The sequence below is a fragment of the Paramormyrops kingsleyae genome, chromosome 4 (assembly GCF_048594095.1).
Source record: "Paramormyrops kingsleyae isolate MSU_618 chromosome 4, PKINGS_0.4, whole genome shotgun sequence".
NCBI lineage: Eukaryota > Metazoa > Chordata > Actinopteri > Osteoglossiformes > Mormyridae > Paramormyrops > Paramormyrops kingsleyae.
In genome coordinates this window covers 35,007,678-35,025,841 of record NC_132800.1, presented here as the reverse complement: position 1 = coordinate 35,025,841, position 18,164 = coordinate 35,007,678, and the positions used below count along the sequence as shown (strand labels likewise).

The 18,164-nt window shown below is 47.9% G+C and overlaps 1 protein-coding gene across 4 annotated transcripts in view; it reads right to left on the bottom strand.

Moving 5' to 3' along the window:
- Nucleotides 1–18,164, bottom strand: part of LOC111845935 (cadherin-2-like) — a 53,584-nt gene that overhangs the window by 14,998 nt on the left and 20,422 nt on the right. For 2 of the 4 annotated variants that reach the window (XM_023815679.2, XM_023815678.2), the window contains exons 3-8: nt 5,753–5,955; nt 3,095–3,268; nt 2,552–2,707; nt 1,895–2,039; nt 1,567–1,739; nt 580–705 (exon numbers count right to left, since the gene is read on the bottom strand). In XM_023815679.2, the coding sequence (XP_023671447.2) occupies nt 580–705; nt 1,567–1,739; nt 1,895–2,039; nt 2,552–2,707; nt 3,095–3,268; nt 5,753–5,955 (977 nt within the window). The remainder of the gene's footprint in view (nt 1–579; nt 706–1,566; nt 1,740–1,894; nt 2,040–2,551; nt 2,708–3,094; nt 3,269–5,752; nt 5,956–18,164) is intronic. The other 2 variants (XM_023815680.2, XM_023815681.2) reach the window with 1 other exon arrangement.

Below are 18,164 nucleotides of genomic sequence, written 5' to 3'. Positions count from 1 at the left end.
GGCATGCCGTTGCCACGACAACCGGGCCGCTCAGAAACACCCCCGCAGCCTGAAGAAGTGCTCGTGGTTAGTCCTTCATCTAACTTCCTCCCGTCACGCCGGGCGCACTCGACATCTCGATAGAACCCTCTGCCCTCCATTAACTCTGGATCAAACCTTAAACAATCAGAAGTTGCACCCACAAGCCAAACATATCCAATCCATCCAGTTCAATGTTTTAATTTTTTATTTACTGTTGAGCAATAAAAAAAAACATGGCATAAGAGCATTAATAATTAGCAAATTATTGAGAATTATGAGGGTCTTTTTTAAGCCTTGATGTATCCCATCACTCTGGGTGCACCGACACTGTTACGCTCTGCGGTCAGCACCTCTATGTGAGAGCATTAAGATCCACTTAATGTGGAATTGCAGTTAGCGATCTGTGGGCTGTCAGCGTGGCTCTGTGTGGGCCGTCTCAGTACTCAGCCAATGAGAGGTCACGCGAAGGCACGGATTCATCGGCACACCCTCTGCTGTGGCCATCATATGCAAATGAGCGAGCCAGCTCATGGATATTCATAAGCCGTTCTCTCTTACCATGGTGGATGACGGGAGGTCGGCGTCTGTCACCTGGATCATTGCTGTGGCCGTGTTCGAGAGACCGTATAACACATGGCCATCCATATCGGTGGCCTGGATGATCAAGGTGTACTCCGGAACTTTCTGGAAAAGAGGAGGTGAAGCAAATACGTTTCAATGCAAAGGATTGTGGGTACAGGACAGACACCACTTTATCTTCAGTTTTCCTGTATACTATAGAGGCACCATTTACACATATACTACAGGGTGGTACAAGGTTAGCACTAATCTCTCTTTTATTCAGTATCCTAAGAAACGACGAGGAACCTTGACATTACAATCCGCTCCTGTATTCTGAAACCCAGTCAGGAAGTGCATGCTAACTGCTATAAAATGTAGTAAGTTGATAAACAAGGGAATTGTTTTCGTGGTCACAGGGCTCTCCGGTACTACCAAATATAAGTAACTGACGTCCAGGCGTTTATCTCCACTGAAAAGGAACAAATTAAATTGCCCTCGCCAAAAACACAGAGCTTTCCCCTTTTCTTTTAAATTCCGGTGAGCGACTCAGAACAATTAAAGGCACACTGTACCATTTTTAGCTCAGATGCATCATGGGAGTTTAATCAAGCATACGCTTCCAAGTCCTAAACTAAATAAATATGTGTAGGTCAATTGCTTTGCTTGATTATAGGTATTAATCAGGAATGAGAACGGCTCATTTACTCCTAGAAGCATATGAATACCGAGAGAATAAAGAACACTGTTCATTATTTCAGATAACATTTCTCCATCCTCCTGAGTAAATGGCAGACTATAGGTGTTCCGATCCCTAACGGTATTCCCACCTGACAAACACGAGCAAAGTCAAACGGGAGGGAAGCGGGAGACATTTTCCCCCTTGTTCGCTTCCGTCTGCCGCTCCGACAGCTCACTGAACCCCTCCAGGGATTTACAGAAGGGCTGGAGTCAGAGTTCATTACGTCTCAGCTCAGGTTGTCTTACCTCTCGGTCCAGGCTGCCGACCATGGTGGCGATGCTCCCGCTCTCGCTGTTTATGGAGAAGATGCCGTCGGTGGGAATCTTCGGACTCTGAGCCACGATCCTGTACTGTACTGCCCCGTTGGAGGTTCTGCTGTCATCCTTGTCGGTGGCGGTGATGGTCATTACATGGGTGCCTAAGAGTGAAACCAACATGCGTTGTATCACTAAAACAAGGTAGACCCCATTTCCTTAAAAGGTAACAAAAACAAAGCTGAAATAGTTGCTGAAGAATTAGCTATGCGCAATCAATTAATCCGATGACATTCTGAGCACCTCACTGGCACCTTACCAGGCTTGGAACCATCTTGGACTCTCCCGTTCCAGATCTGGTGCACGAACTGGGGCCGGTTGTCATTTTGGTCGATCACATTGATGTAGATGTCAATGGAGTTCTCCAACTGGTTCCCAAACTGGTCGAGTGCGTGAGCTCTCAGCTGCAGGAAATACAGAGCGTCAACACTAGGGACTTCAGCGCTAAATTTGATTGCAATCGGCAAATAGTCCCCAGACCCATGAATAGTGGACAGGTGCATATCCTCAACAATAACGTGTTGTAAATTCAGGATTTGGCTTCAAAAGCATACGTAAAAAATCCAGACATCTGTTGCATCCTTCAGAGGGCTTTACTAAACAAACATCGACCAACCCAAGTTTATGTCAGAAAGGATTAAATTCTTTTGGGTTTAAATCAGGGTGAGTTGACCACATCCCTGTAACTTTAAGTTACCATATCAAGCCATAAAACACAAAAGAATACGTCTAAAGCCAAAAAACCTGGAGTAATTTGCCCCATCTCACTTAACATAAACATTATGGGATGGATTTAAGTCAAGTGTATCCAGAGTCCCTGATTTGAAGGAATGTTCACTTTGTAAGACAGATTCTGAAAATGATTCTGGTATAAGGACCATCAGCTGAGCTGGACAAAGATGGCTGACTGTCTCACCTGAAAGCTAGGTCTCTGCTCCCTGTCCAGAGACTTCATCACGGACAGCTCCCCTGAGACTGGATCCATGATGAATATCCCAGCTGGGGGCTCATCTGCACCAGGGCCTGTTATTCTGTATCGGACAACGTGCTTCATCTGAAGGTCGGACGTGACCTGATAGAGAAAGAGGTGGGCAACAAAGACGAATGGGCGGGGATGTGAGGAAATGGGGCGTGGTCATAAATAGAGGGGCGGGGCATGTTGGGGATGGTGAATGGGAGAATCAAATACCTCATTACAGTCACAGATATATAAAATTATAAGAGATTAAGGCAACAAATTAAAGTAAATTAGCAGTGATCAATCAACTTAACGATCCTAAAGAGTCCTATATATTACACAAGTTTAATTGGTTTAGAAAAGTTTCTTTTTCTCCATACTGGAAATATCATCTTTGAGTGTACAGAGTATGTACAGTCAGAGCACTGTCAGTTCCTAATTCTGTGAATTAAACAGTTTATACATAACCTGGATGCACATGTGGATTCGGGACATTCTTACCCTAACAAGCTTGGATGGGAAAGGCCCCCTGGAGTTCTCTACCACGTTGATGGGGGGGATGACCCAGTCCCTCTTGCTGCGTTCCAGGCCCGCGCTGCCGTCCCCGTGCCCCAGCGGGAACGTGATCTCCTGGATCGGCGCAGGTGCACCTGTGTCCTGCGTCTCCTTCACCTGCTGGAATTACAAACCCTCCATTGTGCATTAACTGATGCAATAAATCCCAGAATTCCTCACACCTCCAGCATCTTTTCAGACCGTGACGGCAATTACACAGACACCGTGGGATTATTAACTGGAATAATGTGCAGGACTTAATTTATTAACATATTCTGTTGTGACAACGATGAAGATACACTGGTTATATTTGAGGAAATTTGCCTGGAATCTTCAAAATTCTCATGTGTCCTGGGCCTACTGCCTGTGCCGATTACAGCCTCAAATATGTTGAATGATGCCAAACGTGCGAAACAACAGGAAAGAACAGCATAGCCAAGAAGCTCAGCCCAAGCCTCGAGAAAGTGCACCAGTAGGAGATGTGATGAAAAACAACTGTATCCCAACCTCGGGAACGGCCAAACCCAGCGGCTCGTTAATGGGAAATGCGTTTGATGTGGTTTAGCACAGTTCAGCATAGCGAGGCAGCCTCAAAGTGACTGTGTGCTTGGCTCGAGCCTGGTGATAGAGATGATTAATGACGTGCTTGGCCAGTGGGATGGTGTGGACATCCATCTCAGGGGGGGGGGGGGGTTTGGGTGACCGCTGACGTTCAACTCCATCTTTTCTCCTTGGGATTTGTGTACGACATACTTGTTCAGGACCACCCGCTCGCTTATCCCATTTCCCCGAGAGACGGCTCCCAAAAGGCTGTCTTTGATGACAGCACGGTGTTCATCCATTAGCGCCGATTCTCTTCTTCTTTTCTTCAGAATTAAACATCTTTTGATAGTCTGGCGCCGGCTATAGGTCACAAGCTCATCAGACCACAGATGAGTGAAGTAGTTCTTAATGCAGTAGCCCCTCCCGTCTACATTCTGGACTGGAGCCTTAGGTCTAGTCCCAGATGAACTTCAGAGCTTCTTTCATGCTGGTGACTGGGGTGTGACACTCGCGTCCGGCATGGCGATTGGCATCTGCCTGGGTCTCCTGAGCACAAAGCATGGAGGACACGAGTAGGGTTCCTTTAAGGGGCCTGTGATCTTCTCCCATGACGTCTTCGTTCCACCAAGCTCCACCAAGACCGTCATCACTCTAAGTCAGATGAAACTAAAGCTTTATTTGTCCTAGCGAAAAATATGCGCTATTTGCTCTCTATTAAATATTCATTAGGTCAATCTGTAAGGTTTTAATTTATTAGTGAATGCAGAAAAATGGTTCTCCCTGCTCACTGTTCTGCTCTTAGGAAGGATGTTTCATGGATGGATGGATGGATGGTGCCAGTCTAATAAATGTCAGTAAAGAGGACATTTCCTCATTAATCAGCATCATGTAATAGGGTGAGGTAGCGCTAATGTGGTGTTTGGTAACATGGCACTGAGATGCCGATTTAACTAACTACCCACGCAGTTGCCCGCCTATCCACGCTGGGTAAACAGTGCATTAAACTCCAGTGAACTCCGCCCACATGCATCAGTAGCAGTCCGCTGTTCACGACACCACATCAGCCCAGCCTCTATGGAGCTCATATGCTATAGGCCGACAGACACGTGTGACGTGTAATTTTAGACACTTACGACACCACTGAAAACACACAGTGATCCTGGGGGACATTCCTTGATTACGCTTGACTGACGGACGACACGTACACTGTACCTCAGTGGCTCATTGTCAGCTGGGTGACCAAACTGAACAGAATCACAGCGGCACCATGTGTCTATGGCCAGAGGCAGTTATCTGACAAACCCTATTTACACTCCTGTTTTTTTCTTACCGTTGGGAGAGGTGGGAATTCCTACCAAATAACAACAATATACAGAAACCTAATAATGTATTTACTAAAAACATTTGCAGCTTATAAATATAAAAACTATACAGATCCTGGAAGATAATTCTCATTGAGTCCATTAAAATTCAAGGTGAACAAAGTTCTCGCAATGGATACTTGGATAGTTCTCCCCTAACCTCCGACCTTTGCTTTCTGGAGTCTTCAGGCATGCGTAATTGTGTGAAATCCTCCCAGCTGTTGTGTCCCCAGAAGGGCATTTAATCGGAACCAATCTAATTAAACGCCCAACTGAACTTACAGGTCAAATCTTAAGTCACCTGAACAAACAAATATGACGTAAAGAACGAAGAAACCTGAGAGCGCATGTTCAGTCAACTCTCCAGTATCCTCATGGACTGGTAACTAGCAAGTATAAGCCCAACATGCTAATGTTTCAAACAAGCCACAGGTCAGACCTCTCACGCTTCCTCCGCTGGTTTCGCTAAATTTACTGTCATATTGCATACCGTTGAATTCACCAGTCTATGTCTTCTCATAGAGTCGCTATAATTCCGATGACAAATTGTTTCTAAATTCCCCTCGACTAATAACCGCTGCAGCTGTAAGCGATTAAACTCTTTGGAAACTTCTGTTTCCTCGCCGCGAAAATTAAAGGACACAGCACATACAGTCAAATGAGATGAGTAAGCGACTCAAAGCCATAACCAGAAGCTCACCTGTCCTCTTTGGGTCACCTTCACTTTCGTCCTCCATTTGTCTTGAGTGTCCACATCCTGGGCATAAATAAGTATGGCCCGTGCACTGGGGATTTGGAAACTCCTGGTGGCGTAGACCACTCCGTCACCATCTATCCGGAAGTCCTCCGGGTCGCCAGTCTTGAACCTCAGGCGTCTGCTTCTGCCACAGTCAACAAATTTCACTGGGGAATAGAGAACAAAAACACTGAGTGGAATTGATTCCACACAAATGCTTGGGGCTTGGGGGGGGGGGAGCATTTCAGGCCAAGGGGATCGTGGCTGGTGTGAATGTGCCATGTATCATTCCTACCCTGCTGAAGATATTATTTAAAACCGGCGAAGCATAAAAACCAGAAAGGACACTGTGAAGGCCTTACACAGAGACCAGTGCATGCTAAACTCGGCATTCTGCTAATTACGAGTCCGGCTGCGGTTTCCGAAGCGATTCCGGGACGGGCCGGCTGGTGTGGACCCCTTCGAGACATAGCAGCGTCGTCAGGCCACCATCCCTGTCTCCCCCCTCACGGCCCTTTCATTCCCACGCCCCCCCCTCTGCATGCCCACGTTCATCTGCAAGACTGGCGTCTACCAGGAGGACAAGTGGGTTTTTTTTTTTTTTTACGACGGAGCGTGTTTATTTAATTAACGATCAAACGACAAGGCCACAATGTAGTTTTGGGGCCCATGGAGCCACCCCAGAGTGGGACCGCGCCAAGATAATTACCGAACAGAACAAGAAATTACAGAGTGGGTGTCAGCCATCTGTCCGCTAGGCGGTCAGTGCCGGGAAGTCGTTAGAGCTCCCGGTTGCGTATTCATATTTTGGTCATATTCCTACTGCTGTCTGGCAGTGAGATTATAAAATCCTCATAAAACAGAAAAGCGTGCAGGAGAATCACAGGAGCCAATGGGCACATTGTGACTCGGGAGTCGGTAATTGTGCACTTTCTCGAAACGACCTTGTCAGACGTCAGTTCTGCCAGCTTCCCCGGGTCCCGGATGAATATGCATGCAACTTCTTTCAAAGACGAATGTGCCCCTGTCCATGTGCCTGGAAGCCGACTCTCAAAGTTCAACCTGAGCACCGGTAGGATCAGGGGGTCCTAAAAGGGTCCGGCGGCCGCTCGGCGCCGATTTCCATTCCGTAGGCGATCAATAAAGCTGGAGGGACGTGCCAGACGTATCCTATTCATAAAACATTTTAAAAAGAGGTCTGAAGGCACAGACACACAGAGCACAGTGCCCAGACCTGTCTCGGGGCACGGTAAGAACCAGCAAGAAAGCTGGAGAGGTGAAGATCAGTTTGCTCCAGCTTCTAAGCCTGACAGACATCCACCCGACTGCACAGAGAGGTCCTCCAAGAGCGTCCACCAAAAAAAAACCCCTTCATTTCAGTTTCTCCAGCAAACAGAGGCAAAGAAAGAGTTCGCAACTAATGAATATAGAGCCACTTTCTCCCAGCGTTCAATGCCAACCCAAAACAACACTTAAAAGGTATTGAAATGGAAAGTATTCTCTTGCTTCTCCAAGTGATGAATGGAAATGTAATTTCAGTTTACCTTATCACGGCGGAACAGAAAACCCTCCAAAGGCCCCGAATGCATCTTATTAAAGCTCAACTGAGGGACAGGGAAAAAAACCAGAGGACCTGAAACATACGGCTGATCCACCTGTTCTACTTAAAATTAAAAACGGAAACATAAATCACATTTCGACGAAAAAACAAATTTAAGGTCCAAGCACGATAGCGGGATGATAACTACATTATTTAAGAAAAAGGCAAACATTATTATTTAATCACGTATCCCAGGAAGACTGTAGCTGAAGGTGGTATTTTTCAGTGGGTTTTGATGAGTTTATGTGACATTATCCGCACGTCGCTTTGAAGAAGAGCGTCTACAACATTAAACGTCAATGTAATGCTACTTGTGTGCCAGTGATTTTAGGCACGCATGCGAACCCCTCCCCACGCTAAGGATGGTGACCTCATTCAATTCACCTGTCAGACCTTGGTATCCTCTTTCAGAGCACGTTCCTTTATCAGAGAGAATAAGCAGTGCCCAGCACTGTAATCCAACACAGCACCCATCGCTCGGAGGAAGGTGGGAGTGACTCAGCAGCATGGGAACAATGACTCATCGGCGGAGGAAAGATCTTGCTCAACTGTGTCTGACTGCAGTGCCCCAGTCGAGCTTTCACACATTAGCCCATGAGTTATGGCCTCCTTTATCCCACCAGCCCTGCTGGGTTGAGCAGCACAAGAGGGCGCTCTGGAGAGATCAGGCCACAGCTGTAGAGAAGCATTGTGTTTTGTTGTTGCCTAGGAGACGTATTCGTACCAGGCAGCTTGCTCAGTTCACACTTTCTTAAGGGTCCAAGCACATAAGATCTGCAGACGAACCAAAGACGTCGGTACTCTTTACTGTAATTCTGTCAGTACTGTTTCAGGAACATGATCCTACAAAAACTGTATTCCCAGCAGTACGAGTCAGACATCCTCTTGGGGTGCTTTTTATATAACAATTGGCATAATTTAACCATCTGTCCCAGGATTCATTGGGTATGAGGTAGGAGATACCCTGTATACGATGCCAATCTACTCCAGGGCATGTATGTGCACACACACACACACACACTGACATTGGCCAAATACCTACAGAGGCAGGATGGCTTGAGTGGACTCCTCCCATTTATTACCCAATAAAAAATATCTCCCTCCAAGTTTTTACCGAAGTCTGTCACCCAATGGTACAACGTCACCAACATCAGGGAGAAAGACCAGGCCACGGTTCTGCCATGAGTCTAATGGCTTAATCATGCAGGGAAACTGCTCTGGTTGCTGCATGATTTCCCACAGAAGCAGAAAATGAAAACAACACACTGGATTTACCACTGACAGAACGAGGCACAATATTTATTATCAGCAGATATAGAACGACAGAGGTTAGGTGGAGTCCGAAGGCATTTTTCAGTACATGATCATGTATCAGATCAATGCTAGAGCCCATTGTGTGTGTCCACAGCCCCGCCCTGGATGTCTGGTTCTTGGAAAACTGCCTTGGTGGGGGGTGGATACTGCAAGTACCAAGGTGATACAACCATATTGCGCCCAGTCTCACCTTTAACCTGGTACAGGGCGCTGATTCCAAACCCGAAATGTTCTAACCACGCTAAAAAGAGAACAAATCGCACCATCAGAAAACCAGAGAGCCAGAGCGCAGAGAGGGAAAGCGATGTTTTGCTGACAGCACAGCTTATAGAGAGTAAATATAATTCAGAGCGACACAGTCATACGTTGTTAAGAAATAAACATCCATCCATTCATCTTACCGGGTCATAGTGAGAAATACACACTCAGGTAAATATAAAATATGCTGTAAAATGCCAGATGCATTTCCATGCATGTGGTATAGCGTTACTTCTTTCCTACACTTCATTTATCGCTCTGTTTTGGCCCGTTAATCATGTAAGATGAGCTCAGCTCTGCACTTGTGATCCTAACTGGTTTGGCCATTTCCACGCCAGTTGACCCTCTCACAGGATGATCCCTTCACAGGCTGATCTCCTTGCGGGGCTGATCACTTCAAAGGCTGTTCCCATCACAGGCTGAAACCCTCACAGACTGATCCCCTTACAGGCTGTTCCCATCACAGGTCGACCCAATCACAGGGCTGATACACTCACAGGCTGATCCCTTCGTAGGCTGTTCCGCCCAAAGGCTGATCATCTCGAAGGCTGATCGCCTCGCAGGCTCATCCTCTCGCAGGTCATTAGTCCGAGCTCTTTGCTGACTCGCAGTCCTGCATGTACAGACCCTCTGTGACTGACAATGGGTGCCCGGTTGGTTTTAGGGGAAATTTAATTACGCCGCCGCAGCACCTCTCCTCACCCGTGATTGCCCCGGTCTGGTTGCCTCGGTAACGGCCCCTCTGCCTTCCGGGGCAGAGCTGGTGCAACGGAACGCGTCGCCGCTCCGCCTCTGTGAACGCCGGCTGAGAGGGTTGGAGAGGATACAGCTGCCCCCGGCACCCCTCTCTCCCAGCTTTTGGAAATGCCTGAAGTGGCCCAGCTAGGCCCATTTTCACACCTCCAGTGGGCTCTTCAGTAGGTAATGGGGCAGCTTTGAATTAGTAAAACCCCCAAATGACAGGCAGGCACCCTGCATTCGGGGGCCCCGTAGAACCAAGGGCCACAATCTAACCCCCAATCTCAAAGAACAACATCTTCTGTTCTGTTACACCAACAGTCACCAGGGTTAAACAGATGCATTCCCATATTCATTTGTTCTCCTTAATTGCCTTACATGGCTTGTTTTCCAGAAGCTATCCACATTACGGCCAGGCCAATGCCGCAGACATATCCCGCGGATTTAAATTAGCCCCGGTTCAGCGGTCGCATTCGAGGCCAAAACCCCCCGCGCTGAATGGCAACCTTTGAAGCCGGCTTTGCTCCGGCCGTCATGTGGCCTTGCAGAGTCAGCTTCCAACACAGAGGCGTGGAAAATGGGGATGAGACTAAAACCATTTCATACATGTGCCCCTGATGGCAGCATATGATTAAAAGAATGTTTCTCTATCAACTTCATTTGAGCAACACTGCTTGGCCTGTTACCACAAATGTACAGATGAGCTCATTTTATCGAACTCTACTTTTACAAAACAGCTATTTTCTCAGGTACAAGCTAGGAGTTTTTAATGATGTCATTCAGGAGGACGCCACACCTTTGAACACTTAGAGCCTCGCAGAGCCTCAGAATATATCCAGCTGGACCAGTCTGTTGGGACGCTGGAAAAATGCAGCCATGGAAAAAACATCAGTGAAATGAAAAGGAGGGTGTGCTTCCATCGTGATGAGGAATAGGAGAACGGCATGACAAGCCATCTGCTGATCACGCCTACAAACGCTCACGTTCTGTCACAAGTGTGTTCGGCGCCGGAATGGCGCCAGCCATGTTCTGCCTGTAGGGGGCGCACTTCAATCCACAGTTCCAACTGTTATCCTACATGTAAGAGAAATGCTCTCTGCTCCAGCATGATGTCACCTTTACCCAGCTGTGACTGGGAGAAGTTTGGGAGAAGATCAGGCGGGAGGGGAGGTGCAGCCGGCTCCAAGAAGGGTGTGAGAAGCGGGTCAATCCCGATTCGGTACCGTCGATTTAACCTTAAAAGCGCCTGAGCAATTCTGATTGGATTCCAGGTGTCGGGTAGTTAAGAGATTGAGAGATTTCAGCAGGATGTTTTTCGTGAAATAGGAAAACTACAACTGAAAACTGCTCCTGGATCATGGACATGAACAAAAGGAGAACATGCATCACATCCTTACATGTGCAGAAATCCAGGGATTTCTAAGCATGTTCTGCAAGTTTCTGGAAATGACTCGGCTACCACCGCAGGCCAGCGGCCAGGTCACATGGCGTAGTGCCGGTTTTTCATGTTGGAACCGTCAGAGAAAGCCAGGGGAACGAGACTGAGCCAGCTGAGCTCCTAATGGTTCAGAACAGCAGCTACTGCACGCTTCCCTAATCCAGCACACCCTGGGCGGCAGCCTGCTGTCCCGGCTGGACAGAGACGAGACGGTAACCTGGGCCTGCAGTGGCTTACGGGGGCATGACACCTGCCGGCCTCTCGAGCTGGCCCGGTCAGAGCTCTGCCCTTGAGGAGGGAGGGGGAGAGAGAGAGAGAGAGAGAGAGAGAGAGAGAGACAGGAAGAGAGGGAAGAGAAAGGGAGAGCGGGAGAGAGAAGAGATAAGGAGAGAGGAGTGAGAGGCAGAGAGAAAGAAGGGAGGGAGAGAGAGGGAGAAGGAGGAGAGCGGGAGACAGACAAAGGACATAGGGGAGAGAGGAAGAGAAAAAGAAGAGAGGAGAAAGGGAGAGAGAAAAAGGACAGGGGAGAGAGGGAGGGAGAGAGAGGGAGACAGACAGGAAGAGAGAGAACGAGGAGAGAGTGGAGAGAGAGAGGGAGAGCAGAGAGAGGAGAGAGGGTGTGGTGAACCTCCCTCACATCTATCATCACAGTCACCCTTCCCCGCTTACTGTAATTCGATTTTTTCCCCTTTTTATAGGTAATCGTGATTTATTACAGAAGGCATAAGAAAAGCTGTAAGTTTTAAAAACCCACGTCTTTATCCAATTAGACGGAGGCGACGACGTACAAGAGACTGGAGGTGGCTGGTTTTCATCTGAAGGTCTAACAGCTTCACCCTTAAACCAGAGGCTGCAGGAATTATAGGAGACAAGCGTCCAACCAGCGTGGAAATGAGCTGCGCCCGTGCCCCCCCCCCCAACCCCCCCATATAAATAACTGTAGTAAATGCTGCCTGCACACGTGCCCCCATTTGTGGAAATGCGGACCCTAGGAAAAAAGGTCATCTCATTTTAATCGCACTTCCCCGGTTTGGGCCCTTAACATTTCTCATCCCATCTGATCGCCATTCCATCCCTCCTGGGGTGCATGAAAATCCAATCACCACTCCTTTAAGAGCCTCTGGGGTCAGGGCCCAAAATATCCTTTTTTTTACAAATTAAATCTTGAATAATATGCCACTTTCGGTGGCGAAATTCTCTTCTCAGCGGTGGTCCAGACCACAGGACCACAGACTGCAAAATAATGAAAGATCAACCAGTCCCTCTGAACTTTGAACACTTCCTGAAGTACTAAATACACAATGTGATGGTTCTGGTTTCCAGAAACGAGGCAATCCAGGCTCCTAAAATGATCTGCCACTACTGCCTGAGATCACCCTCAAACTGCCTCAAATACAAAGGAAATGTGAGCAAATACAACCTTCCTGCATCAGCGTTTGGTATTAAAACTGTTTACAGGCATGGATGTTTCTGTTTAAGCCTATTGCAGGAATGGTGTCCCTGCTAAGATTTAAAAGCCACACCTTTAACCACCATGCCACCTGCTGGCCAGTATGGGTGGGTCAACAGACATGCACACCATAAACTTTTCATTTCACTGACTGTGGCACTGAAGAAAATAAACTGACTGCTGCTAGCAGTATAGGGGCAAAGTGTCATACTAAACATAATTAGATCGATTACTTTAATATTATAAGAGGAAAACTCTGCAATAAAACCAGTAATGCATTATTGACTGTATTCTGGAATACAAATAAAATCGAACTAATTAAACTGCTCTTAACATCGATTCTGGGCATGTAGCGAGTGCCTCTATATCTGCTTTGCATAGAGGTGGATGTTTGTGGAGTTATTCGTGTCAACAACCTTCTCAAAGGTGCCACGGTGTGAGATCTAAGCAGCACAGCTGGTACCTGAATGAGCGAGTAAACTCGAAGGCTGAGCCCGCCGGGCGCACGCTCTCGGCTAAATCACCACAAATAAACCGCAACTCCGTAAGAGGCTTTCATAGGCCGTCACCGCCAGCGTGTCCTCAATTTTGCCGACCCGCCTCAGAATTCCCGAAAATTCCCGCCATCTTTCACTCAGAAGCCGGGCGGTTAACTCGCCTTATAGCTAAAGATCACTTTAAACCCGAGTTTAAACCCCCTGGCTTATTCCTGAGGCAGCGCCGCGCCAAGCAGCCGCTGAATCTGCCCGGGATGTGATTTAAAATTATTATTAATAAGAGCTTTGATCTAAGAATGACAACGTAAAGCCATTAACTTCAAGCGGCTGATAATTTCTGTCAAGTCGACCTTAGAGATGCCACAGAATGATGAGGACCTTGGGTTTAGTGCGGTCGGCACTGGATCTGGTGCAGATCCCAGCGGGCGGGGGTTGGGGGGGGGGGAGGCAGGGGAGATACAGCTCCTGTGCCACATCAGTGAAATGGAAAAGAGGACCTCGGTGCTCCTGTTCCCCGGGGGGGGGGGGGTGGGGGGGGTGTATGAGTTTACAAAGTCCCCGTGACAAGAAGCTTGATAACAGCTGAGCGAGGGCAACGAGGCCACGGGGGGGGGGGGGGGGGTCGCACTCCCGTGGACTTCCACGAGAACGTTGTCAGTCAGACGCTCTGCAACAGGACGCCCCCCTCGCCGGGCCCCGACGCCCATTTCACCACACAATTAGGGCTTAACGAGACCACGTGCACTATTACAAATGTGCGGCAGCCGCTAATTATCACTTCGGCGTGTGTGTGCTGAGTGGGTCGCTATGAGGAAACGCACATAAAACACGAAACGCAAACACGCCAGACGGACCATTAGCAGAATACGGCCCAGGGAATCACGGCAGCCTGCAGCCCTGTGATAAATTACCTTTAACTATAAAACTTTATCAGACATTTAAAAAAAAAAAACTCAACGGCACCACAGTATTTTTTAAAAGCATCCATTTATGCTCCAGCCACCAATAACATGTTATTTCCGTTCTTATCTTCTTCGTAGCGCGACGCGCGCTAATGTACAGCTGGAATGGGGAGGTGAGCATACTGAGGACCCTTGAAATTAAGCTTTATTTCTGGAGTCGCGGCGCTTGGAGAGACCCATTTGGCTCAGACGGTAGCCGTACTCGCGGCCAAGACGTGTCCCGGGGAGATGTTTGCTTCCGAAATCCCGAGTAGCTCACCTTCCTGCACTGTGCTCACATTATCCGAAGTAGCGCGTGAAGCTTACATGCGATTAACAGTGGCTGTGTGCGGTTTGAATAAAGCTCTGAGACCAATATACGTTTCCCGAGCGCAAAATAACAAGCAATGGTGTCGGGGGGGGGGGGGGGGCACCCAAAACACCCTGAGAGAAGCTGAGCTCCTCACATCTATGTTCATGTGCGTCCTTATTACATGTCCACCTCCCCCCCACCCCTCACCCACCCCCCCCGCCATCCGCAATGCAGAAACTGGCAGAAGGAGAACAAGAATCTTAAATCTAGGAGAGTAATAGTTCCCTAATAAGGTAAAATGATTTATTTCCCTTTTTCAAAATGTCTGGTTCCAGGATCACAATGAATCCATCACAATGAATAAATAAATAAAACCAAGGCACTATTATTATTATTATTATTATTATTATTATTATTATTATTATTATTATTACCGTCAGTGAATTTCCACGCCCGAAGACCATATGGTCTGCATTCTTCCAGAATATCCTGTCTATATTCAGAGTCTTCAGCTTTTCCAATGACATGCTCATTGTACATTGCATTAGGGATTTTAAATTTGGAAACGAAACTTCATGCTCAGGGTTTATTCCGGTGTTCCGGGGGTAAAGGCACGAACCCCCCCCCCCGCTTTCCGGCTTTCAGCAGGTCCTCAGTGCAGCGTTCATAATAAGAATGCCGGTCGCATGGCGCTTTACTGAACGGGTGACTCACGCTGCATTCATGCATCTGCTGCGTGTCCGTTGCGACCCACATTGTTTGTAGGCTTTGGAGCCGCCATTACGCTAATGCGAGGCTGTACAAGGGCAAACCGGGCCAAACCGGCCAGCATTTATCTCCTTCCCCATTACAGCGAGGAACGGTGAACGATCACCATCGCAGCTGCTTATTTTAACTCGCTGCACTCCTACGGTATCTGAAGGTGTCGCACTGAAATCCTGCCAAGTTATGCAGTTAGCTATAGATGGGTGTAATGCTAGGTGGAATGCGCAGCAAGCACAGGGCATTTTTCATCCCGGAATGACGCTCCAGGTCTTGAAGGACAAATCTTCGACGGAGATAAATAACCCGTTTAATTGTTTTCGCTTTTACAGTGATACTGAAGAGAATAGCTCACTGCGAAGACCGCAGCCTTCCAATGGACCCATCAGCCGTGCAGTGGCACGGCATTTCTCCACTGCAAAGTCGCAGCATCGCAGTAGCATGCTAGCCCCGACGGACCAACATGTGAAGAAGGGCCAAAAGCATTTTGATCTGTCACCGGAAATGAGACGACGCTAAAGCGACTCTTCTAGCCGACGTTCCAGTAAGCACGCCGGGGACGCTGACTTATCTACTCTTCTGCTAGCCTCTGACATGCTTGCTGAGGTAACTCAATGGGCCTTGCCTTCTTCACGAGCTTGACTGGCAAGCGCAGTAGCCTTATTTTTCAAATTTAACCACCCATCTGTTCACGCGGCGTTTCCCCGAGAATGAAAGGCGAATATATTCATTATTCATCATCACTTAGGGTTCTCCTAAGATCCCTCCCAACATGACTTACCGAACGCTTACCTACTAGGAGCTAATGACGGGATCTACACAGTAGGGTCATAATCCACGTCAGGCAGATCTGACAAAATCCTCACGTCGTTATCGACGCTTCACGGCGCCCTGCGAGGAAATATTTTCGCAAAAAAAAATAAATATATCCCACTTAGACGAGAAATTAAGTGGGTGAAAATTAAAAGTGATTTTGTTAGCATCTGGAGAGTACTACACTAGCGCTACCGTAGCTATTTTCAGAAGGTGCGGTGCTTAATTATGTTAATAATGTGACAGATATCATGAATAAACTAATCCGCAATGCACTGTCACTTATTATCACTTGACTTAATATAAAAAGAGCTGCAGAACCGTGTTTAATTTGATTTAGTGGAAGTCGCCTGGATTTGCTCGATCTTGCAGGCCTTGCTTATCTGTTTTGTTGCTGCTCTTACCGCCGTCTATAAACATTGCTGTTCCGCTAAATTCCAGAAGCGGAACCACAGGCCACAATAACGTGACAGTGTTTAGTATTAATTTATTAATTTAAAAAAATTCTGCTTCTGGAGATCTGTGGGGATGGCTTCTGGCCCAGGAAGTGTCAGCGGTGGGGGGGCGAGTTCTTCGGCAGGCAGGACTCTGCCCAAAGCAATTAAAGCAACGCTTTGTGAAGGAAGCAAAGGGTGGAGACGAGAAGGATTCACGCATATCCCAAAGCCACGTTCACATTCTTCCATCCCTCTCGCTCCATTTGTTTCAACAGGAATAAATACGTCAATCTCCTCCTTGGACCACGAGCAAACTCCAGGGGCAGATTCAGGGGTCCAGCACTTTACAAGGCCCCCAAAATCTACCAGCAAATTCTATCTGCCGTGGGACTCATATTTCTTCAGATTGAAGTGTCAACCGAACCGAGTTTTTAGCTCCACCCCTGCCAACCGCTAACACGCTCCGAACTCTCGAAAATCCCCCCTGCCCCCACCCACCTCGTCGAGATAGCTTTGGAATGCGATCGCCAGGACGCTGTGAAATCGTCGAGGGAGGGGTGGAGGCGTTTTCCATCTGCTTTGGCAATTAAAGCGGAGCGTGCCTCAAATCGATGTATGTAACTGGGTCACGTAGCCAACCCCCCCCCCCCCCCCCTCCACATCAACGAATTAAGAGAGGTGACGACAGAATGACAACGTGAAACGTGGAGCTTGACTGAGTGTGAGATCGCCATTGCCCCACCCCCCCCCCCCAAACCCAACCGGGGAGTCTGCAAATTGGCAAGTCAGATAAATAAAAAAATAATAAGGAGTGGATGCATCAGCGGTCTGGGTGCGTTTTTTAAGGTGCCGGACTGCTGCGGGGGGGTTCTGCAGCGAGGCGCCTCGTCATGCATGACAGAGTCCGCCAAAGAACTAAGAGTGATTTGACACATTTCAGCAAGGTGGGGGGGGGGGGGGAGCAGAGATCCAGGCCTGTCTCAAAACCCAGCATACGACACCGGGACTGGCTGCCGGTTTTACTCCGCTCCTGCTTTGTGGGCCATCTGGCTGTTTTATAAGCTATAAACTCTCCCGCAGACAGTTTTTGACTCCTGAAATTACGAGAAGCGATGCTGTCGACGCTCGCGGTTTTTTCGTCGAGGCGCGACGTGAGACCCCTGCTTCTTGAGAGGCCCTCCGTCAGCCTCCTCTCCTCTGGCGGAAGAGCCACACGTCCTTATTTTTCTCGTCTCTCATTCGTTTCGACGTGACGACTCCCGTTTATGAACTAAATGTGTACCAGTCGTTAGCCTAATAAACACCCTCTGAGCATTAATGTAGGTGGTGGAGGAGGAGGGGGTTCTCAGCAAAGCCCGCCACGACAGTGCGGCTAATGACACATTTTATGGGGGGGGGGGATTTCTCACACTGGTCCCTGCGACTGTAGAGGAAAGGCTAAAAAAGCCTTAAAAAAAACCCCTGCCTTTAATCAGGCCCTTAGAGAGTGGTGCAGATGTACTTTATCAAGTACAATAAAAAGCAGATTTAAAGACCCAGAACACAGCAAATTCAACACATCTGCTACTGGCTTGTAACAGGCAAAACATAAACTGCGATTAATGCAATTAATTTGTACACTGTTAATTCATTCCTTCGCGTTCGATTCGGCCCCAAGCCAACAGTCCTACGGAGGGACAGAAGTCAGAAGAATGGATGTAGAGTACAAGGGGGTCACCGTGGTAACTCATGGAAGGCTCAGTTTTGGAAGAAACTCAACTATAATCTCAAAGGATTAAGGCTAAGCTATGGCAGAACCACGATCTTGGGTGACGG